General features: G+C 38.4%; 1 protein-coding gene across 1 annotated transcript; it reads left to right on the top strand.

Moving 5' to 3' along the window:
• Positions 1–5,509: 5,509 nt before the first annotated feature.
• Positions 5,510–20,834, top strand: C1AH12orf40 (chromosome 1A C12orf40 homolog). Its single transcript, XM_050985790.1, has 13 exons — positions 5,510–5,766; positions 7,185–7,224; positions 9,306–9,441; positions 10,756–10,888; positions 11,381–11,457; positions 11,938–12,128; positions 14,059–14,165; positions 16,642–17,162; positions 17,429–17,501; positions 18,160–18,217; positions 18,780–18,840; positions 19,539–19,621; positions 20,211–20,834. Exons 1-13 carry the CDS (start codon positions 5,510–5,512, stop codon positions 20,832–20,834), a joined length of 2,361 nt encoding a protein of 786 aa, XP_050841747.1.
• Positions 20,835–24,099: the final 3,265 nt, after the last annotated feature.

Genomic DNA, 24,099 nt, shown 5'->3' with positions numbered 1-24,099 from the left:
ACTTTTATTATTTAGGCTTTAATACCTAAGCCTTTAATATCTAGATTTCTCTTTCTTGTAAACTTATTCCATACAGATAATTCAGCTGAACCAGGATGTCTCTCTTATGCCTTCAAAAGTCTCAAATACATTATGTATGTTTTTCAGATTTTGCTTTAAATCTGTAAAGGTTTCTATTCTTAAATCATCTGAAGAAAATTCTGATGCTACCTTATTAAATCTTTTCTCAAGTGCATTGTAAACTCTTAAAAAAGCTACATGCCAAGTGCAAGAGTACAGGCATAAGTGGTAAAATCATGTAGCTGGTGTCAGTTAATAATGGTGATACTGGCATTGTCCACAGCAGAGTCAGTGTTCTCTGTAAAAGTGAAGGCAGGAATAAATCCAGAGAAATCATTCTTTTATTCCTGCACCCCAAACATGGGATCTGCTGCCATCCTTTTGTCATGCCTCAAGAATTTATTTGAGGGTTTGCAAATCTAATCTACTGCAGTTTACTTATTAACTCTTATTTGGGAAACTTCTAAATATTAAAAATAAGTAAACAGGCCAGTTCTTCACCCAGCACAGTATTTTGTCTCTAGCAATCACTCTAAGCAGATACCCAAGAGAGAAAAAAAATTGCCATTTAATGTGATGCTGCAGCTTCACCCAACCTCTGGCCATTTTAAGCTGTGAGAATTTTTGTGAGACTGGGAGGTTTTGCTATTAAACATTCCTTACAATGACTCTTAAAATTACTTGTTCAGTTTCTCTTAAAATCTTCTAAACTCTTACGTAAATAGAAACATCTGACAAGCCATTCCTCAGATTTACCATTTCATATGTGAAGAAACACTTCTTTCTGGTTAATTTGACCCTGGCTCCCACAAGCTCTGCTTTATGTCCACCTGTGCCTGTTCTGGAAGAGGCATTCAGCAACACAGCTTACTCTCTCTCTTCCCCTCGTCCCTCACCCTGCAACTTTCTCATACCACTCAGGAGTTTCTCAGCCTCTATTCCATATCAGTCCTCAGTGCTTGAGTGCACGAAAACAAGAACTAAATAGTCTCTTCCCTCCCCTTTGCATTTTATTCAATGGCAGGACCTTCCCTATTATTTCACAACTTCTTTATTTTCTTAAAACCTTCAGTAACAGATGTTGTCAACAGCCTTAATTAAATCCATCAAGACAGCAGTACCCACTCTTTTCTACATATGTTCTACAGAAGCTTCCATCTGTAGAAGCTCCGCTGGCTTTCCACATGCCGGCCTATATTATAATTCCTGCTATTTTTTTGTGCAGAAGTGAGCTTTCCAGATTGACACAAAATTCTTATTTTTTAAATTGTGTCACATTTGCTACCCTCTGGTCTCCAAGATGACTCCAAATTCAAGTGGTCCTTTCCACAGTGCTGCATTACAGAACTCTTGTTGAATACCATTTAGTCCTGGTGCTTTGCTAGTCTTCTTCTGCCTTGGTAAGATCATTTTGACCTCATCTGCTTTTACTTTCACTTTGGACAGATCCTCACTGAGTTCCCCAGGAAAGATTCTTGCATAAAATTCTCCCCCGTTTCCTCATCAATGAATAGTGATGAAAAAAGCCTAACATTTCTTTTACATGACATCCATGCCTCTTCTGAGTGCGCGTGTTGTTCCTTGGCCATTGATTGTCCCTTTAGGCTTTCTAGAAAGATTGTGCTCCTAGTTGATGTGAAAAAAAATTATTTAGTAGTTTGGTTACTTTGTCTGGTTGTTTCCCATCTTTTTCTGGTCTGTTGCAATTGTATTTGTATTTTTCTCTGTGTTTGTGTTCCCCTCTGTTATCTTCTTTCGGCTATGGTTCAGACTGTCTCTTTAAGTCAAGTCTGGTATCCCTCAGCTTTTTCCTAATGCTTTATAAGGATTTAATTCTCTTAGCTCCCTCTCTTAATTTGCTTTTGTCACTGTTCCCTAATTGGAGTTTGGCACATCTATAGAGGATGCTTTGGTTAATATCTATAGAAATACTGTTTTTGTAAAGTGAGGTTTATCAGCACAAGACTGTAATAGACCTCATGCACTGTTCTCCATCAAGCCAAGGATAGCCCTTTGTCTTGAGAGTTCATTTTGTAAAAAATTACCTCAACCAAATAATACCACCTAAGAATGGCATCTGCTTCATATAGCAATGTGTCAACCTACTGTTGTCAGTGGTACTCTCCTGGCTGGTAGTTTGCCATGTGGATCCAACCCCATGTTCTTCCCAGCTGGGCATTGAATTTTGATCTAGGTGGATTAGGTGCTTCTCTGAACTCTGGCCAGTTTGCTGTGTTTGGAAACTGTTTAGCCTCTCTACAATCTTGTATCTCTCCACCCTTTAAAGGTGAATAGGGGAAGGACTTTTTATGAAATTATTGAAAGAGAGATCTATCTTTCAAGAGGAACTACTTTTAAACGGGGAAACTTTGTTTTTAAATAAATCTTTGTCTTCTGTTTTGAACTTCCTCAGACTCTGTCATGATTTTGCAATATCACAGCCATCTTTTAAAAAATACTCTTTAGGGCAAAACCATCAACCAGGTTACTATAAAACACCACAAGGTCAGTGTTGCTTTATTTCTCCATAAGCTGATCTCTCAAGGAAGGGAATGGCATCAAGTATGGAAGAAGGCCATGGAAGGCCTGGAAGAAGGCCATGCAACTCTGTAAACAAAGTTTAAGCACTGCATTTGCCAAAGAAAATCTTCCACTTGGAACAGAGTCAGGCTTTTTTAAGTCATGCATTACTAGCATTAGATAATTAGGTCAATATTTCGGGATCTAAGTAAGTGTATCCTGGTATTTTAAAGTGCCAGAAATTCTCACCCTGGATAGAGATGGGAAAGCATTTCAGTTTCCCTACATATTTTATGCAGTTTTCTACAAATGGATTTAGTTACCTAATGGTGGATATCAAGATCAAACAAAAAATTAAATGTAAAGTATGTTAAATTAACATAAAAAAATCAGTAATGTTGTAAAATATTTTAAAGTAACTGTGAGAGTCACCGTTTTGGGTTTTTTACTTAACATTCATCTCTTTAGTAATTCCTTTATAATGAGCATTAGAGTAGGATGCTTGCTGCAAAAGGGAAGATTCATTAAGAAACATGAGAACTATTTGCAGTTAGTTCTAAGAAATTTCTTGGAAACACACCTTCTCTCTGTTTCTCTCTCGCTCTCTCTGGTGGGTATGATTTTACATAAGCAGTATCTGTTCACTCAAGAGAATGTTTAAGGAAAGAAGCATCTTCAAACCCTCAGGGTACAATAATGCTGCAGACAGAGTTGGCACACACTTTGAATTCACAGTTTCATTGTCTAAATTAGCTGCTTCCTCTCTGGGTGTGTTGGGACATAGAGTAGGGGCCTAACTTAAATGCTCAAGTCACCCATCAGAAGACCTCCCTCTCTCTTATTTGAGTATTCAGGAGTTCTGTATGGACCTACTCAAAGCTGGGTGCCAAAAGTTACACAGTCAACACATCAAGACCAGCCTCCCTGGAGAAATGCTTTCTTAGACTGCTTTGGGCTTCTTTGATATGTCTCTTATATCTAGAGCTGATCTGATAATGAAGAAGCATGTCAGAGAGGAAAATTCAGATGCTGAAGGTTGGAAAACTGTTCTGAAGAAGATCCTGTATAAGACTTTCTTAATGAAGGAACATGAGAGATAGTTATTCTGAAGAGTGGCTATAAAAAGTTAGGAAAAAGGGAAATCTTTAAACTTCGGTCTTTAACAAATAGAGGAAGCCTCTTTGTTCTGTCTTATTTCACTTCCCAGAGAATTAGCTAAGCTCTATGAAACTCACTCTCATGACCTTTTAAAAATTAATAATTATATCATACAACTCTTTGAAATTATGCCATAATTCAGAAATTCAAATGAATTATTTCAAACTTTTAAAATGTTGACAGTCAAGGCAAAATATGCAAACATTGGAAATATAATCATATTCATCGCAGGTATTATTTCATTTTTTACTTTGCCCTCCTCAAAAAAGAACTGATGTTTTATTTTATGACTGTTTGAAAGGTCATTAACTTTATTTGCAAGAAATAATTTGAGGAGGAGAAGATTTATTACGTTGAAAAATAAATAATTGAAGCTACGATGTAATTTCTCCTGATAAAATACCAGATAAAATAAGTCAAAAATAAAGAAAATCCCACTTTTTTTCCTTTAAATCTAGACAATACTGCGAAAAAGTAAGAGTAAGGGTGATATAGAAAATATCATATATTAAAAAACAAATGTAAAAGGGATTTGATTATGTTATACATGAAACTACATCTTAGACATAGTATTAGCAAGTTCAACATTTACACTAGATAGAATTGAAAGTAAAAATTATTATTTGAAATGAAGAAATTAAATAAATGTTCAGTCTGTTGTCTGTCATATTAGCTGTTGAGCCACATAAACTTAAAATATGGATATAATTTATCATGAAGATTTTAATCTAGTGTTGTTACAAGAAAAATTGTGCATACTTATCAGATTCCATAAACAACCTAGCCAAATTAGAAGTATTAAAAACATCTTGGCTAATTTTTAATTTTAGACTCCTACTATCTACTCTGAACTCTCTTCACATTGTTGTACTAATGCTAATCAAACTTTGGTACCCTGAAAAACGTTAGGCTAAAGATAACTCAGGAAAGAAACACCACAGGAAAAGATTCGTGTAGCATTTTGATGATTGTTTTGTAAATGGGTGCCTTCACTTGCTGAGACCATAGAAGTGAGTTATAGGGAAGGGAGCAAGTGGAGCTGTGCTGCTGCCCAGAATCCCTGAGTGGCTCTGCATCCCTCCTCGAGGCTTAGTCACATTTACACACAACAGCTCATCAGGCAGGACCAAGGGCAACAACATCTACCTGTAGAAAATGCTCATCGCTTCCCCTGTTGCCCCTAAAATACCTGAGGAAAAGCCAGATGAAAAGTGCTCTCTTGTCCTAAAAATCGTGGTGGTTGTAGCAGAGACAAGCTGGACCTGGAAGACAAACCAATTCACTTGGGACAGCAAGATGCTCATGATTTCCTCAGGAAAGGGCAATGGCCTTGGCAGCAGGCTGTATGATAACACCAGGGGTAGAAGAAGGGCAGCAGCAACCAGAGCATCGCCTCTTCCCCATCAGTGCCTCATTTGGCTTTTTGCATCCTTCCCCTTTGTCTGTCAATCCCTGTACCAGCTGTTTCTTCTCTGCCAGCTGGGGGCTTGGAGAGCAGCTGCCCTGGTGCTCGCAAGGCGGAGGAGGCCCCACGGGAGGGCCCTGTGGCCCTGCTGGGAGGCTGCAAACCATCCCGGGGAAGCCATTGCCTCTGCCCACAGTGCTGGCAGCGCCCAGGCCAGCCCTTCCTTCCTGCCTCCTCAGCAGCAGAAAATGAACTGGGTGGGTGGCAGTCGGTAAGTGAAACTCTTCAAAGCCGACAGAAACAGCTCCGTGCTGTGTCAGTGTCCCTCACAGACTGGGCACTGCCATGGTGTGTTTAACAACCCTGATGCCCCCTCACAAATCAGGCCCGGCCATATTGTGTGTGGCCACCGTGGGGTCCCCTCACAAACTGCGCACAGCCATGGTGTGTGCTTCAGGCCTCATTTCCCCTCACAAACTGGCCATCGCCGTGGTGTTTGTGACCGAACGAGTGTCTCTCCATGGAACAGTAGTGCCACAGTGTGTGTGTTTCAGGCCTGGTGTCCCCTCACAGAGCAGCAGGCCGTGGTGTGACAGCCCCGGCGTCCCCTCCGGAGCCAGACTGTGGGAAGGTGCAGGTGCCCTCCCACCCCAGGCAGGGAGTCACCTTTGGACTCAGTGTCTCTCCACAGACAGGGGCTGGACAAGGCCTTTCTCACACCCTCACAAAAAGCAGTGGTTACCATTTGGGGAAAAGGATGTACAGGTATTGTGATTCACTGAAACAGTAAAGCATCACAAACTGAGTTGTAATGATGAAGAAAGAAAAAAGATAATGTTCTCTTTCTTTGAGTGCTGTGCCCTCTGCCAATCTACTAGAAATGTAAACCCCACAGATTTTGTCAGCCATTGGGAAGCAGCATTGCTGAAGACAGCTTTGTAATCGTCCAGACTATGCAGAATCAAACTAAAAGAACACCCTACCCATCTGGAAGTCTTCCCAGCAAACTGAGTTTTCTGAATGTTGCCTCTGTGAAGCAGGAGGAAGGGAGAGTTTCACTTGGAAAAAACCCCAAAACACCAACCCAAGCTTTGTCTTAATTGCCTGCCTCACATACCCTCTGTAAGAAAACCCAGTGTGTAGGAGGACTTCACACATTTAGCAAATATAAAGCAACCTGCTGCTTACTGCTGCTGCCAGTATCTTTCAGGGTTCTTCGGGTGAATCTGGGGTTTACATTTTAGGTGTCAGAAAAACTACACATCACTGGGGTTCCTCCTCACTGCAAGGGTGAATGTTATATGTATATGTTTGGAAAGTTTGCTCTAACTTTAAGCAAAAGGTAATTCCAAGGGAATGCTCTAAATTTCTAACCCTCACAAAAAGTCCTAATCATACTGACCTAAGGACTGCAGCCATGCTCACTCTGCTCATGGAACAGTGGCCTCGACTTCCAGTTTAATGCAGCAAGCCCTACAAGCATTTCACATAAGACTATGTTTGACAGATGAGACAAGTACTTGAACAAACAACAGCAACTTGTAGTGCTGATCTATTTTGCTTTCCTGTTTTACAAAAGGTCCCCAGTATTCTGGAAAGTCCCAAAAGATAAAAGCTCATGTAGTGCTCCTTTTGTTTGCTAATATAGTTTTGTAGCTATTTTGCAGCATGACAAAGAAAATTAGGATGAAATAATATATTGACAAAGATTTCTTAAATTTTAAGAAATTACAAATTGATGAAATGTGCTTTAAAAGTCAAATGATTAAAAGCTTTTTCTGCTTTCTTTTTTCATGTTAAATATGTTTGGTAGCCTAATACTGAATGCTGTCCTATCCTTACTGGAGTAAACTGGGATCAGTCAGAATTACTTCAATAGAGATATGGTGACTTTACTACCTGAAGGTTTGATCCATTATAACATATAACATAACATAACACATATTTGTGTCCTAAAACTCAGAAGCACTGATGAGAAATTCAAGCCATGACTCAAGATTATGCCTTTGCAATTAAAATAATAATTATTTGCATTTTACAGAAGCAGAATCATATTAAAGCAAGAAAGGAGAAAACAAAAGGTAAATGGTTTCAGCCATATTGGATTTTATATTGTTATATAAAAGCTTTAGTGGGTTCACTTAGGTAAAACTTTCAAAGCCTTTGGAGTGAGATTGAAAACAATAGCTAAACAGTTACAATGTGTTTCCCTGACTTTTAGGGGAAAAGTCTTGTTCTAGATTTACTAAACTCAATTACAACAAGAAAAGGTGTGAATGAATGAATGAATGAATGAATGAATGAATGAATGAATGAATGAATGAATGAATGAATGAATGAATTGGCCTGTGCCCAGTTTTGGCTTTCTTGGATTACTTATGTTACCATGTTGTGTTGGTATGTGGGAACACAAGGGATTGCTTGAAGCCTCAGGTGATAACCATGTGGTCAGCTGGCCCAACACATACCTACACAGCCATTCTTCTGCATCATGTAAATGATGTTAGGCTCATTAAAGTCCTTCTTCTGGCATTTGCAAACTGAGGATGGCTTATTTGTATTTTGAATCTGAAAGTGAAATAAGGGAATCAAACTTATCCCTGGCATAGCAGGAGACATTTCAAACAGGAAAGAGAAAGAAAACAGCAAGAGAAATTGGCCATGACCATAATAAGTGGAGTCGGTTTCCTCCTCAGCAGCAGGGAAGAAAGAGGCAGTATAGGGAAGCTCCACCACTGAAGCTGATACCCCCAATACCCAGAGCAGGTGCCCAGGCATATAGAGGTTGAGGAAAAACAGGCTGGCTGTATAGATACAATTACTCAAAACATTTACATACAGCAATGTGGGACCAATCAGAAGCTTGTCCCCATCCCTTTCCCAGTTTCCTGGAGCCCTGTGAGCTCTCTGTTTTCTCAGGGATTACTGGTCTAAGCCACATAATTTATATTACAACTATATGATTTGTTTCAGTGGAAAGGGAAAACAGGAAAATAGAGGATTGTTTTTAGTAATATAGTACTAAATTACTAAAGACAGTGTTAGTTTTCTAATTACTATTACATATTTATTAATAATTTGGTAATTTAGAGGTGATGGGGAAAAAACGTCTGGGACACTGAAGGGAAGGGGTTACATTTTGGGGGTGTGGGCCCTAAAGTAAAATGAACTTTTAAGTGTTGATTTGTACACAGGATGATTTTACCTTACTGAAGATATTAATCTTAACTGAAGAACAGATATTTTCCATAGATAATATTATTGTGGGAAGATAAAGATAATAATAAATGATACTAAAAATTAGTTACCAGCATACATGTCAGGTATATTAGTTACGTGTAACCTGCAGTCATGACAGGGATTATGTTTTAGAAGAAAAGCCAATACTATTTTTTGTTTTGGCATAGCCCTCAGTCTTCAATGTCCGTATTTTGTTTAGAAAAAAAAAATCTTACTGGGTTTATTTATTCATCTGCTGTACTTAATGATTTTAGGATGGTTAATAATAGTGTCTGCAAAATTGAGAGGTTTCTTTCCTATATTATTGTCCTGATAAATTCAAAGTGTCAGTCATATCCCTTTTTATTCCTTTTGGTAAAAAATCTTTTTGAATTCCTAATCTTAGAGACTTTTCTTTTTTACCTTTTTCATCTTTTTTTTTTTTTGTCAGAAGACTATTTTCTTTGTCAAGAGAGAAATTTGGAGAAAAATAAACTCTTTGTGTCATTATAGATGGCACATCTGGTGTATGTAATCTTGCTGATTTATTTGCTTATCTTATATGCTTCCTGAAAAGACCGTTTAAATTTTTTTAGGACTTTGTCCTTGCCACATTTGGTATCTTTTATTTCAAGAAATATTTTTAGTGGTTTTACACAAAGTTTGAGAAATGAGCTTTGAAGGACCAAATGTTTGACATCAAGATAACAATGATTTATTTTGAATATGACCAAATCATATTTACATTCTTTTTCAAGTCAATAAAAATAAATTAAGAGCAAACAGGGCATGAGAATTCAGAGATATTTAACTGTGTGCTTTTATATTAAGAATAGTTTGCTAACTCTTGCTTGCTAATTTCAAAAGACTTAGCTATACTAATAATGGTAATGCATTGTTGAAACTGCTGTCAAAAAGTTATTCTCTCCTTTAAAAAATTAAGGAATACTTTGAAAGAAAGAAACTTAAGTCAAAAATGAAGCTCCTGGAAGTATCATCTCCTAAAAGTTCAGCAGTCAGTTTGGATCTTCTTAATCTATATGTGGTTAACCAGATATCAACCAAAAAAGAAAACACTGGTGAGTTTTAGGTATTCTGACACATCAGAATTAGTTATTCTTAACTGTTACTGCTGTTATTTTAGTTCTTGTTCTTCCATTTACAGCTTAACCCTCAAATAAACGTTGTTTTATTTTTAAAGTTAAAAATCGTATGTTAATACAAAAATTATGACTGAATAAAAAGTCTGGACATAAAAGGTATCAAACAACCTTGGCTCCTGCCTACTTCCCCTGTAAAGCCTTGTGCAGTGTCCTGGTGCCAGGCCAGGCCAGGCCAGGGTGAATGTTTGCAGTAGTCAGGACAGGCCTGGCCACGACGCTGAGGTGACTCTACACCTCCTCACCTCATGCACAAGGGAGGGAGTCCCATCCAGTGGGGCAGTGGGAAGTGAGTGGCCAGGGAACGTTGTGCTCCCTGTGGTGAGCACCTGCCTGTGAATCATCACTCTGTAATAAATATAATTTCTTGTTTCATTGCTGCTTCCAGTAAATTGTTCATATCTCAACCCACGATCTTAACCTTTTGTGCCTCCAATTCTCCTCTCCATCCTCTGCAGAGTGATGGGGAGAGGGAGAAGGAAAGGGAGAGGGAGATGGAAAGGAGGGAGAAGGGAGAGGGAGTGAGCAGAACAGGGTTTTAAGTGTTTCTGTGGGAACACTAAATTGGAGAATACTGTTTCTAAACCACTTCACACACTTATTACCTTCCCCATTCTATTCATTAATTTTACCCCACGTTCATTTCTTTTCCTCTTGGCTGTTGAGTGGGTCCATTTCCCATCCATTTCCTTTTTCATAACTTTGGAGGCATTTGGAATAGTTTTGTCAGTTCTACCCAGATTATCCTTACAATCCATTATTAAACTTCTTGAGAAACATCACTAAAACTTGAGTCCTAGCTCTTTAAACGTAGATGTGGTACTTAAGGGTATGGTTTAATGGTGGACTTGGCAGTGCTGATTTAATGGCTCAATTCAATGATCTTAAAGGTCTTCTTCAACCTAAATGATTCTGTGATTCTATGATTCTTGTCATCTGTGACATACTCGTAAACCAGATTATGGAACGTTTTTTCTCCTATGCTCAGAAGAGTAGAAGGTGACTGAGGAAGGCAACAGAGCCTGTACACACACAGTGGCTGACTCAATAATTTTATACTATTGTGCCATTTAGAATAGAGTTTTTGTGTTGTTAGTAGCAAAGAGAGAAACAAATACGGCTTTAAGTGAATTAAGAAATATAAAACAACAGCTTTTGTACTGTAATGAAAATTAAGGAACCTCAAAACTTTCTCCAAGCCCAGCACTGACATAACAAATACATTCATTGCAGAGAATGTGAGGAAGCCAGTCCACGTTGATATCACTGAAGATGAAAAAAAACCCATCAGGAGACTTAACTTAGAGCTTCCCACATCCCCCCTACGTACACAACAGAAGTCAAACTTAGATGGTCTCCAGAGCAGGTACTTGTATAAAATAGGCAATAGTTATGCAACAGTGAGGTTCTGGGAGAGGTATTTCATTGTAGTCTTAACATTTGGGGTATTATGAAAACATAAACATACCACTGTAAACAGGGAAGTTTCACCACTCCTGTTATTCCAGTGATACTCTTACTGTGAGAGAGTAATTAATAAATTCTGAATAAAAAACTGCACATGAAGCTGAGAGATTGTTTTTTTAATGGTTGCGTGTCTACTCATGTCAGGTACTTATACTAAGTTTATCTCAAGGAGCAGTTATTCAAACAGCATTATGCTCTTAAACTGTTTTCCCATCCTGCTTTGGACACCCTAAAGTGACCAACTGATGGACAGGCTGCTCATAACTGCCTAAGAATCAGGCTGTTTTAAGATGTGTGGAAAAATATTCCTAAGTTATTTGAAATTAATACTCAGAATACTTTAATCTTTTGGACCTTGCATTTCATAGGCCGTTTTTATTCATTTTACAAGGTTACAAAAGCAAGTTTTGGACAGCAGAAGACAACATCTCTCAGAAAAAGTAAAATACCAGGATAAGGTAAGTTATTGTTCTAATGATAAAAGACTAAAAATGTGCAGTAATTAATGTATTTTTAAGTGATTTTTCAAAGAGTGGACAAAGCTCATGGATACTGAAACATAAAGTCTTCTCTGTCTTTATTGATAAATTATTTTCATGCTGCATATATCTTTATTGAAAAAAAGCTAAAAATGTATTTATATCCATTTCTCCTCAAGATAGCATTTGTGTGCATGCTTCAGATTAAGTAGTTACTTACATGTTTCCCTGAAATAAACCCTTATTGCCTTAAGTTTTTAGTGAAAAGTCAGAATATAGAAATTCTATATTCTATATCAGAATTCTAATTCTATATCAGAATATAGAAAATTTTCTCTTCTTTGTGGTTTATGTGCAGAGATGTAAAAGATACAGAATGGCTTGATTACTTTGAACTTTATGCTTAAATCAAAACAGTTTTAGCTAAATAAAATGTCTTTGTTATGTTTTGTCTAGCTCATTCCACAAGTAATGGAATTAGGCTATGTTGATTCTAGTATAGAAAATGAAGACAGCATGGCAAGAGGTTTTAGTGCTTGTCCATTGTCCTCCTCTGGTTATCAGTTCTCTAACTGTACACAGCTTTCAGAAGAAAATTTCAGCACAAAACTAATGGGCAACATTTGGGAACAGATATATGAAAAAAAGCTGCAAAATCAGGTTTGGTTAATGTTTTACTTCCATGGAATTACTTTAAACTAACTTTCATTTATTTGGTGTATAAAAATAGTGTAATGGTGATGACAATTATGATTGATCATCATTTTTTGTAGGCTGGTGGCAATGAATATTCTGTACATACAAATATATTTATTTTATTGTTCTGAAATAAGCTCAACTTAAGCTTTTGTTCACTGAACTCTCAGTGTTGCTGATATCAGCAGAGAGAGAATTAGTCACATACTGGTGGCTTTCTTTTTCTTCTAGCTTGTAAATTTTGTTAAAGAAACCTGAAATATAGTTAGAAATACAGTTTTCTTAAACATACAGTTAGTGTAACTGGGTGTTGCATGATCCCAGGTGATCCAATGACCTAATTTTTTATCTTTTAATGTCTCAGTTATTAATATAGTTCTTACAGAATTTTCAGCGCTCTGCTGTTTAACTCTTTACTTTTAAGAAACAGTTGAAAGTTATTTGATCTGGTGCATACTATTATTTTTCTTTTTGTTAACTTTGTGATTCTTAAAAGAATGATCCTTACAAAAGTGATAGCAAATATAATAAACTTTATTTTTAGCAAATATATTATTCATTGGTAATAATAATAAAAAAATGTATTTCACCAATGGTATTCTGAACTTTTGAGGTAAATGAGGAAGAAATGCTCAAGAAGTTTCGGAAGGGGAGATTATGGGTTGTTCAGGGAATGAGGAGGTCAAAACTCACAGGAAGCTGACCTGAAGAGCAAAGAAGCCCGAGAAATATATGTTTTCAGAGCACAAATATGTTGTGTCCACTGCTATGTGCAAGAGAATGATTAGATTCTGGAGGCCAGTTTGACAGAATCAGGGAACCCCTGACTGAGGTCAAATGCGAAGAGGAAGAGTGCAAGGAGGGATGGGCAAGGCAGGAAGAAAACAGGAGCATCCCCTCAGTTTGGAGGGGTGGCATTAGGATGGCCAGAGCTGAGAATCACAATGGGTGAGAAGAACAGCAAGGAGGACTTCTGTAGGTGTGTCATCAAAGAAAGGAAAGCAAGGAAAATGTTGTCCACTGCTAAACAGAGTTGAGACCTAGTGAAAAAATTATGTGGAAAAGCCTTAGATACTCAAAGACTACTTTGCTTCAAATTTTTCAGACAAGATCTGCTCTTTGGCTCATTTTAAAATGCTTTCAGGAGCTGGGGGGAGTTGAATGAACCAGCAGGGAAGGAGCAAGTTTGAGAATCCATTGTAGCTTGGACATAAAGAAATATATGAGACTGGACAGCGTTCAGCCTAGTTCAGGGTGTTGGATGACATCACTGCAAGGCAGATATTTATCACCCTTGTAAGGCTGTGGTGATCAGAGAAGCTTCCCAGTGAGAAGAAATACAGAAATGTTATGTTCACCTGCAAAAATGTAGGCATGATCTGGGGAAGCATCATCTCACCTCTGTCCCTGGAAGGATTAAGGAGCTAAGCTACCAAAGGCAATTCCAGAGGTACATGAGGAACAAGAAGGTGTCTGCAAACAGCCATCAGATTTTGCAAGGTCACACTCTGCCTGGTGGACCCAATGGCTTTCTGTGATGGAATTGGTAGTTCTGGGAATTAGAGAGAAGAGCAGGCATTATTTGCCTTGCCTTTAGGAAGGCTTTTGTTGAAGTTTCCCATAGGATTCTGGTAGCCAAAATGGGCAGCTATGAACCAGATGGATGAACAATAGGGTGAGAAAAACTGTCTGTTACTGTCATGCTCAAAGTAGTTATCATTGGCTAAAGTTTGTTTGGCAACAGTTGGGCTGTAAGGAGGTTTAGGCTTCTGCTGTAAAGATATAAAGAAATAAAAATAGTGGGAAAATATGTATATTGTTTCCAAACCCAAGTTGAAAGTTTTAAAGACAATTATGTATATTCACAGTTTGACAGCTTCTACTGTTTTCTCAGCCAGGTAACAGCCTTGATCAAGATCCTTGGAATACAAACCCTCCAAGCCAGTGTATTTTCAGGCAGTCTGATACAGTGCCTTGGGAGCTGTTCAAGCCATTTGATAGGTAGGCAGTGATTGTACATTAATGAGGAAAATAAGTCAAGTTTAATTAAGAAAAATACTAAAATAATCAGAAGCTTATTGTTACTTGTTTTTTTCACTGACTGGTTGTCAAATAAAAATTGAAATCAAATGGAAAAACTAAACAAAGCTATTTAAATTTGTTGAAAGGCAGCAAAATTTTGGATAGGCACTTGGAATCATGATCTGTTTTTTGCAATGTCACAGACACGATAGTGTTGCTGAATTCACCTTGAATGATAGCACAGATTTACTAAGAGACCACGAGGAGAGGGAAACTGCCCCAGGTGTTATTAGTTCTGGGTAGTATTGCAAGTGCTTTTCTGACAATCTTGATGCAATAGCAATTGAGCATCTGCACCTGCATTATTTATGCTAGGGGTTCCAGGAACAAAGCAATTTCTTTCCTTCTCTTTCAAATGTGGTCCTACTATAGCTTTCTTTTTTCCCTATAATTGATTCAATAATATTCTATGAGAATGTGCACTTTGTTTTTAAAAGAACGGATCAAAATCGAGAATATATTTCTTTTTGTATGTGCTGATTAAAAATCTTTCAAATCACAGATGGTTTAGGGCCAGACTTATTTGTACTGAAAATTTTATTTAATTTTCTTTCCAGCATCTCTCCCTTGGACCTAGAGGTCTTACATAGTTAATCTTACTTTATTCCTTCTATTCCATAAGTCTGCCATTTGGTTGAAAGTTCCTGTCCATCTCTAGCTTAGGCTGGATAGAGACATAAAAAGGCCATACAGTATTTTGCTGTTCCTGAAGGGCCTGCAGGCTGTTTGCCTGGGGAGTCAAGTGCCCCATAAAATCACTGGCCAAATAATAACTAAACACATCAGCCCCTTTAAATTCCATTCTTCTTCCGGCTTCTCCTGGCTTTCTCCAGCAAAACCTAAAATGAGCATAGGATTCATCTTGCTGCACATCTGAGTGAATTGTAAATTTATATATTTACACTGAGCCCTGTGTAACCTTATCTCACGTGCATCTCTCCTTTCTCCACCAGCTATCAGGCCTGCACTCATCTGCTTATGTCACATCCTCTCATCTTCTACCCATTTATGGGTCACTAACACCATTTCCTTTCCAACTGCTCTTCAGATCCATTTCTTTGTATTGTCATCATTTTGTTTTCATCCATTGCAGCCATAAATTCTTATACCTCAAGAGATCACAAATCTGTGCAGGGAGTTTCTTTCACTGTCTGTGAAAAGTAGGGTGTCAGTTCATGCAGTAGTTTAATGGAACATACTGATGATGTAATCAATGTGCATAATTCTGAGACCTGTGGCACCTCAAGGTTATGAAATATTAATTAAAAGTTTTCATGCCATATTTCCTCATCTACTCTTAAATCTTATTTTGCATAACAAAATATTCAGCTGGAGTTGAGAAAGACTCTCTGAATTGATTCACAAAATGGTTTTACCTTCCTCATGTAGATCTATCTTCTGAAATAAACTCTAGTGTGTTTAGCCTTCTAAAACTGTCCTGGTCAGGTTTCTGTAACTAGAGAAAACTCGTTTCTCATTTAAGTTCCATAGAATCTTTATCCACTTCCAAGTATTTGCTGATCAAAACCCCACAGGAATTTTCTCCAGTAAGAGTTTTCTGTACTACATTTCAGTTTCAAGTTCTATTGACAGCCTTGCTTAGAACATTTTAAAGAAGGCGGTTTTTTTGAATGGCCTTTTTTGCCAGATCTCTGTCCTTCAGAAGAATCTCGACTTTTTGCTCAGAGTTTCTGAAAGGTCAGTCAGCACATCCAGCCTGGAAAAAAAACCAGTGAAAATGTTCGATTAAGAGCCAAATAAGTGCAAGTAGGATGCTTTCATGTCCATGATGCTCACATGATAAAATCTTCAAAACCACTACTTTCAGAAGTAGGGTAGGATAGTAGAGGCATAACAAAATGTCTGACTGGCCTCCTGGCAGTGAAACAGAAAAATTCTGCGCTGAATCAGAATTACTGATTTCAAGTACAAATGAAAATCACTTGTTAGGGGCTTTCAGCATGGAAGAGAAATATAGTCTTAGCAACCTACTCTTATGAATGGAAGAAACTATCTTCCTCTTTTTCTCCCTGACGTGGCCGCCTTTGGTCAGCTGGTGGAGCAGCAGTGACATACTGTGGCTGATTTTATAAATCACAGTTCTCTGTCTGGGAGGATGTGCTCCAAGGCTTTGTATATTTGGAGATAAGAAATAGAACCCTTTTTAAATCAATCTTACCATAAAGTAGATATAACACATAATAAAATACACACTTTTTCAGTTGAAATACTGTATATTTAGGACAAAATCAAGTGTAATGAGCAGTGTAGTTTTTGATATTTTTATCATCAAATTATCATAAAGTGTTGTGTTAACAATATTTTGCTTGTCTGTGTACTCAGCAAAATGTTTTTTTCTCTTCTACCCCTGTTATACCTCATTGCCTACCCCCAGGCCAGACTGCATGAATTCTGCCAGGAAAAATCCAGTGATAATAGCCAGTAATGAATCAGAAAACTGTGAAGGAATAAAAGAACCAATATTTGATGTTGTGAAAGAAACTGCAGAATTGAAAGGTGGAAGTGGTTGTTCCTTTCTGGCACTATTTGAAGATGAGAGTCAACCAATCCATAATAATCCTTCGACAAAGCATTTCAGTCCTTTTTCTAACCAAAGCAGTAATGACATTTTTTTCACTGTTCCTGATGTTCAAAATCAAATTACCAACAGAAATTATTCTTGTGACGCTAGAAGGGTTTATCCTGCAATCAATGCAAAAGGAGATTCTATAGATAGACACCTTGAAGGCATTTTCACAGCTCCAGAACAAGTTTTCCTTAAAAGTAATAACGTGTCAAATACAAGCTACAAGGAAACAAGTGCACTTCATAAAACACACAGGCAGAACTGTGAGGGACAGTGCTACTTCATGCCCTGTGAACAGAAACGAAGAAGAGCAAACCTTGAAAAAATTGGTGTGTATCATATTTTAAGGACATGTACTCTGGGTTTTATGCCCCTTTTCAAGATATATCTTCTTATAACCAGAGATGTGTCTGCCCCAGCTGAAAACATCATGAATCTTCAGAATGCAGTAACATAATAATTAAAAAAACATAACATAAACATAAACATAAAATAATTTAAATTATTTTAAAAACTTTACAGAAACTTTTATATAAATTGTGTTTATTCTAATGCATTTCAAAATCAAGGTTTACTTTGTTTTTTTAAATTTTAGAGACATTTGCTTATCACCATGATTGGCAGAATAGCTTAAAGGAGAATGTGCAGAATTATTCAAGAAGAAAAAGGTGAGTGTCATGGAAATTACCAATCTATTAACCAGTGATAACTTCAGAGACTTTGCTGAACTGGAGAAATCCTGCTAAGAGCACAAGAAAGCAAAATTCTAAAGAGTAGTACCAAGGACTCAGGTTTTCTTAGTGCAAATAGTACAATGTGAATAAATCTATGCACAGGAAAGCCCATTATGCCTCTGTGTATCTGCCCATAATAAGTACACAGAAATACTGCTTCATAGGGCAGTTTGGAGATCCTGAACTTAAGCTGTTGATCTGGCTTGTCCTCTAAAATACTCTGTCTCATCACTGGCTACAGAGCAAGTAAGTGTCTCCTCTGGGCTATGTGAGTGCTCTGTGTTTTACTAAATACTTGTTTTTCAAAGACTGATACGCAGTACCTTCCATTTTACAAAACAGCACTATCTTCAGTTATTGCTTCAATTCCATTTTGCATTTCAACAGAAATGAAGTTTATGAGAAACATATTCTTGGTGTTAAATCTCAGGTTCAGAGATAAGTCTAGTGATCTCAGTAGTGGGAAGCATTTAATGGTTACTGAAGACAAAGTAAAAATTGAAAAGTCACCAGTAAGGAATTTAACTCAGAAAGAAAATAAAAATAATGGGGAAAAATCACTTACTAGAGAACTTGTGTTTGCATTCCTCAGTGACAAGTCTGTGAAAGAAACAGCCTGGAATCAGAACCATGTCTTTGTTTTTGAAGAGGTAACTTTTAAAAATATGTTGGTTTTTTTTTTTTTTTTGTCAAACCCACTGTTTCATTTAATTCATTTGAGGCGGAGAAAGATTTTTCACCACAGTTAGAAAATGAATATATCTTCACTGAATTAACTACCATGGAAGCTTCTTTTCCATCATGGTTTATATAAGGAATTCAGAAAGAGCTGCTGCTAGTGATGTGGTTTAGATAGACAGGTCCACAGTTCACATGGTTTCATTCACACTTTAGCTGATGCCTGAAAGACATTGGGTAAGTTACCCATCAACACTTGGGATCAGGTTCTGCAGGCAATGCCCAGACATTATATGCAGGATGCTTCAGTATTATAAAGGAGCTTTGTGCCAGTATACATATAAAAATTGTTTCAGATGTCTTGCCTGTAGAAGGCACATGTGGTACTACTCTGGGGTAAAAATACCTCTTAAAATAATTTGTGGTACAGTGCAGTGACTCCTTTAGGTAATACAGAAACTGAATGTTCCTCTCTTAACCTGAGATGCTGATCCAGCTGAACCCTCATTATTAATTCCTTATTCTTTTTAACAGTTCACAACAGCCCAAGAGAAAGGGTATAAGTTTGGACTGAGTTCATATCTTCATGAGATGGGTTAGTACTATTTATACATTATCACTTTAAAATGTTTTCTCTACATGTGAAACTGAAACAGTTACTTTTAAAGCCAGGGAGAATGATCTTTTTAGGATGTTAACTTTGATTAAGGGCTTGTATTTCTGATTCACATAGCACTGTAAAAAGACAGTGAAGAATTAGCTGTGCTTGCTTTTCCTTGAAGAGATATTCTCTTCCACTAGACTATATGCTGTCACTCCACACGTGGATAGAGGTGGGGGAGTAAGAGAGGCAATCCTACATCCTTCCTACTCCCTCAGTAGCTGTCAGGTCAGCTGTGCTGGCTGCATTTCAGAGAAGAGAATCTCTCGGGGCCTCCAAGAAAGATATATGTAAGTTGTATGGCAGCCAGTGTGCACATGGAGTCTACTGTGCTCTTTTGCAGGCCCTGCTCTCCAGAGTCCCTCCTCTTTTTGGGTAGCCCAGTTTTGCTGCTGATTAACAGCACAGCTGAGGCTTTAAGGGCCCCATCTCACAACCTCTGTTAAGATGTGTTGACCTGAGAAGAGAAGAACTGAGAACTAGATTGACCTTGCTAACTTTTTGTTCTTTAAACAATATCTTAAACCTGCATCAGAAATAGTAATGTTTAATTCTACATGGTGTACTTGAGGATTACTTTGGGGATTGTTCCATGAGTAACCTTTTCTTTCTTTTTCATCTAATTTTTCAAGATGTGGACTCACCACTCAGCAGCCAGTCTCACAGTTACTCTCCAAGGCAGTCCGAGAGCTATTTGAGCTCTAGTCCTGACACAGTGAGTAAATCCTTGTGAGCTGGCAGGGCTTTATTTGAATTGTATCTCTATGCCCCATGCACCTAAAGGTGGATGTAGCTGGCATCTCATTTTGTTTTGTACGAGATAACTTTGTATGTGATGAGGACAAGAAATTATGAGCTGTAAATTTTCCTAAGTAGTTTGACAGACATGGTTTGTTCTCTTGATAATGATTGTTCTCTTGATAATGACTGGCCTTGTGGAATTACATAGCTTGACTGTGGGAAGGTGCTAAGCAATGTTCTATGCTCTTCCTATATGTATACCTGCCTTACATTACACGCCTGTAAAGCAGAATGATTTGACACACTGTGTTTTTAGTCATTCTTGAACACAAAAATGCCATGGTGTAAGATTATAAATTGTATGTGAGAGTGAAGGTCTGCATTGGCCACCTTCTCTTCACCAAGAGTCATCCCTGGAGAAGGAATGAAGAAAAACCCGCAAACCAAAAACGGACTGTTTTGGCCTTTCTGTTTATTGCACTTAGCTATTAGCAAGTCATTACTTTAGTCCTTAGTTACTGAACTATTTGAACAGTTACAATTGCACAATTCTATCCAAACAGTCTGAAGAGGAAGAAGGAATATCAGCCAAAAAGAAGGAATATCTGAATGAACAGTCCTTGAAGGCACATGGTGCCAACCTATTCTCAGCCTCAGTGAGCAGAGAGGCCCCCAAGAGTTTTCACACCCGAAGTGTGGGTATGAAGCCCAGCAGTATTTTGGCTAGAAAAGAAGCAAACAATCTTCGGGGGAAAGACTCTAATTTTTGTGCCACAGAGGAGGAAAATAAAACTTACACAGGTCTATCTCAGGGCCCATCACACCACGCCTTTAAGAGGGAGCATGTCAGTAGCAGCACCAGGTGCGATGTTTGGTCGCAGACCGAGGGCCCTGTGACCGTAGAGAAGGTGGATGTAGGCACCCAGTGTAGCAGCCTGAGGGTGTGCAGCTGTGGGGGATCCCTCCCCGCTGCCTGCAGCCCGGGCGGGGTCCCTCCTCCCAGCACTGTCGGCAGAGCGGGAGAGCAGGAGCGGCCAGCGCGGGAGCTGCAGCAGCCCGCGGGCACCGGCAACTCAGTCGGGACAGACGACTTCTCTTCTGAGGCCGAGTACCTGAGTTTGGCTGGCAGGAGGACTCTAGAGGTGCTGAACTACATTGATAAAATGAAGGAGATAGATAAGCAGTGATCAATTATAATGGCATGTTAGGAACACAGTAGTAGTTTTGTCCTTTTCTCAGTGTATTTCATTCAGTTGGCATATTTTGATTTTTCTAGCATGGTTAGGCAAAAGATACTTTTACTGTTTGTTTGCTTTAACTATGAATAATTGTGGGTTTTTGTCTACCTACTGCTATCTCAAAGTATGGGTTTCTATAGATACTGAACTATATCTATAGAAAGTTGTTGATACCCAACTATTAACAAAGGATTTTACAACAGCTGAGTAAATAAACACATTGGGAATTATATTGGTTTCCATTGGGAATTATATTGGTTTCCTCACCCTATATCTGTAGGATTCTGTAGTTTAGAATTCATTGCCTGTTTCTTTTAAGGTAGTAGGAAGATGTTGTTCTACTTCAAAAAATATTTAGTGTGGCTCTGAGTTCAGAGCCATTGTCTGATTCTCACCCATTTTAACAGAAAAACTTGCCTTTGTCATGTGTTCATACTAAACAGAAAAATGGGAAACAGAAAATGTACACCTGCACACATAGAATAGAATGTAATTTTAAAAGAGCTAATTTATTAAATTTTCTTAAATGCTCCATTTTTTTTTCCACAGCAGATCCAGTCATTCATTTTCTGGCTGTTAATCTAAAAATAAATCTGTCATGTGTTTCTGTATTCTGTCTGCAAACTGAAATCTGAACTACTTGCATCTTCACTTCAGTATTTGTGTGAAGCTACAAATCACAACAAATAAAAGTTTCTGATTATATTGTTTCTAGGTTATATTTTTGCCTTTTAAAAGGTTCCTGGTAAAGGTGTCAGGGAGACTCACTGTTACTAGCATCTACTTACAGATCCATACACCTTCACTTCTATATAGATATCTCTCTATCTTAACTATGTGTGTGTATGCATATGTACATATATATACATATACTTATGTATTTATAGAAATGCCTGTGCTGGCATTTCTAGCCAGCTGGCTGCATGCAGGGCTCCTCTTCTTCACAAACTGGGCTTGGGCAAAAGCTATGCTGGAGACTTCCTTAAACAACAGGAGATTTGTCTCTATAAGGTTATTATGTTGTGCTTTCCCCTTGGAGTCTGCTGTTAAAAGATTCACTGCCCTTATTCCCACCAGGTCAGGGGTTTTTCAATGCTTTGTAAAAGGGGTGAGTGTCACCCAGCCTGGATGAGACTTGTCACCATTCTTTGTCTCTATTCTCATCATCAAACAAGTGGCTGGTTTTGCTGCTGCTTTTTTTTTTCCTTTTTTTTTTTGAAGCTAGGTCTAATTTTTAAAAGAAGGTCTACATCGCTCAACAGTTTGCAGGTTTATGGCTGTGCTGTTTTTTAAAATAGCAGCTCAGAAATTTCAGTGGAGTGTTCTGTACTTGGAAGAAAATAGCACAGTCTTTTATATGTATAAATTACATACATAGGAAGTCGTTTGCACAGGCAGACTTCTAAACCATGTACCTATCACTTAGCCAATTCACTGCCCACTTCCTAAGGCTTGACATAAGCAGATTTTCTTTTTTAGGTTGCCTCAATTTGTTGTCAAAGCAAACTCCTTAGTAATTTTTTTAAGCTGCAATATTCATCTTCTTCACAGGAGATATAATTTATTTGAATAACAGCTATGATTTTCTGAAAGATCAGCTGTTACCCATGGTTTCTAAAGCATAGATTTTCACTCAGTATGACAAAGTCAATTCAGATTGTGCCACACCAGCAGTGGCCCATGCTGGCTTGAATGTTGCTTTCCCAGCAGTCCCTCACACCCAGTACATGCCTGCCAGTCCTTCCAGTGGTGTGTGTCCAGCTTCCCAGCCTCCCCCACAACTGATGTGTCCCCAAGGCACTTGGCCTGCCAGCCTGCAATACACAGTGGCAGAGGCCAGAGAGTGGCACATAATAGCTAAAGGCTCCATCACTGTATGCTTTAGAGGGGTTTTATTACCCCAGCAGATGTAAAATTGCCTCATGGCCAAAGAGTTCTTTGGTGTCTGGGTTAGAGAGGTGCTGGTGACCCAGAGATGAGCTGCTGTTAACTTGCAGTGGAAGTTCTGCTCCTGGTTTCTCTGATGGTGGAATTGTTGCTGGGACTTTTAAACTGTGTTCAGTTTTACACTGAAGTGAGCTACCCACGTTCAGGCAGTTACTCCAGATCTGCAAAGCTGGCCCCTGAGCTGACATATTCCCAGTTTGTGCCTATGAACCTAAGGGACAAAGAACACAGGTTGGAACTTAGGTGGGAAAAGAGGGACAGTTGCACCATATGGATGTATGTGTGGGGGGTTTCAAATGCTCCTTATTAAGTTATTGCTCATAGTTATCATCCTTAAAAGCCTCTCAGTGGGTATCACTTATTTTCATTTCAGCCACTGATATAGAAAATCTCACACTCTGTCCAGTCCCAGCCAGGTTTCGGCCTGGACTGCACTGAAATTCCACTGCTCAGAAACTCACCCTCTGACTGACTGTACTAATCTGTCTCTAATGCAATAATTTCCCACTTGGGATATCAATCACTGTAGGTAATCATGTTTCAAAGCCTTTGGATGAGAGTATATAAATTGAAATTACATTCCCATTTTTACCTGTAATTGCAAAGCAATCAGAAGAAAGAAAACTATCTTTGTAGTGGTTTGTGGGCTGGCAATGATGACAAATAAGGCTGCATGCTCTTTATAGCCACTAGAGAAGTATTTTAAAGTAGTTGCATTGCTGTTATTGCAATTAAAGAGACTTGTGCTTTCTCCTTAGCTCAGCACCAGTCTGCCCCTCTGTTAGGGTACTTTCCCTTGATTTTTTTGTGACTTCAGGGAAGGGCTGAGTTAGGTTTAATCGCAAGTAGTAACCTCAAACTGTGCTTTCTTCAGCTGATAATTCAGCAGCAGTAATGATTGTCATCTCCCTAAATGTAATGACTGTCATCTTACTAAAAGTAATGATTGTCATCTGTCTAAATGCATTCAGGCACCACCAGCTTTCTCTGAGGCAATAGCTTAGGCAAAGGCGCCCCTTTTTCATCCATGCCATTCTTCCTGGCAGCATGCTGAGCCTCCAGGGAGGCCATGGAAATATACATGATTTTAACTGTTTGGTATGTATTAATTGTAAGTAGAATTTTGTTGGGGAGAAGGACAGAAGGGTACCTGTAATTAAGCAAAACCCATGAGCTTATTGGTGGCAGTCAAATGCTTCTAAACAGAGATTGAAAGACTCTCACTGAAAATACTACTGAAAGCTTCAGTCAGAATCAGTTTTAATAT

This window comes from Serinus canaria, chromosome 1A, assembly GCF_022539315.1.
Source record: "Serinus canaria isolate serCan28SL12 chromosome 1A, serCan2020, whole genome shotgun sequence".
NCBI lineage: Eukaryota > Metazoa > Chordata > Aves > Passeriformes > Fringillidae > Serinus > Serinus canaria.
This window is presented reverse-complemented; position numbering and strand designations above follow the sequence as displayed.

What these genes read in the sequence shown, in the direction of transcription:
- C1AH12orf40 (XM_050985790.1), top strand. Translation starts at nt 5,510, where the DNA reads ATGCCCCCTCACAAATCAGGCCCGGCCATATTGTGTGTGGCCACCGTG. An exon ending in GTCCCCTCCGGAGCCAGACT is followed by an intron (nt 5,767 to 7,184) that starts GTGGGAAGGTGC and finishes TGCATTTTACAG; the next exon opens with AAGCAGAATCATATTAAAGC. An exon ending in AAGAAAGGAGAAAACAAAAG is followed by an intron (nt 7,225 to 9,305) that starts GTAAATGGTTTC and finishes TAAAAAATTAAG; the next exon opens with GAATACTTTGAAAGAAAGAA.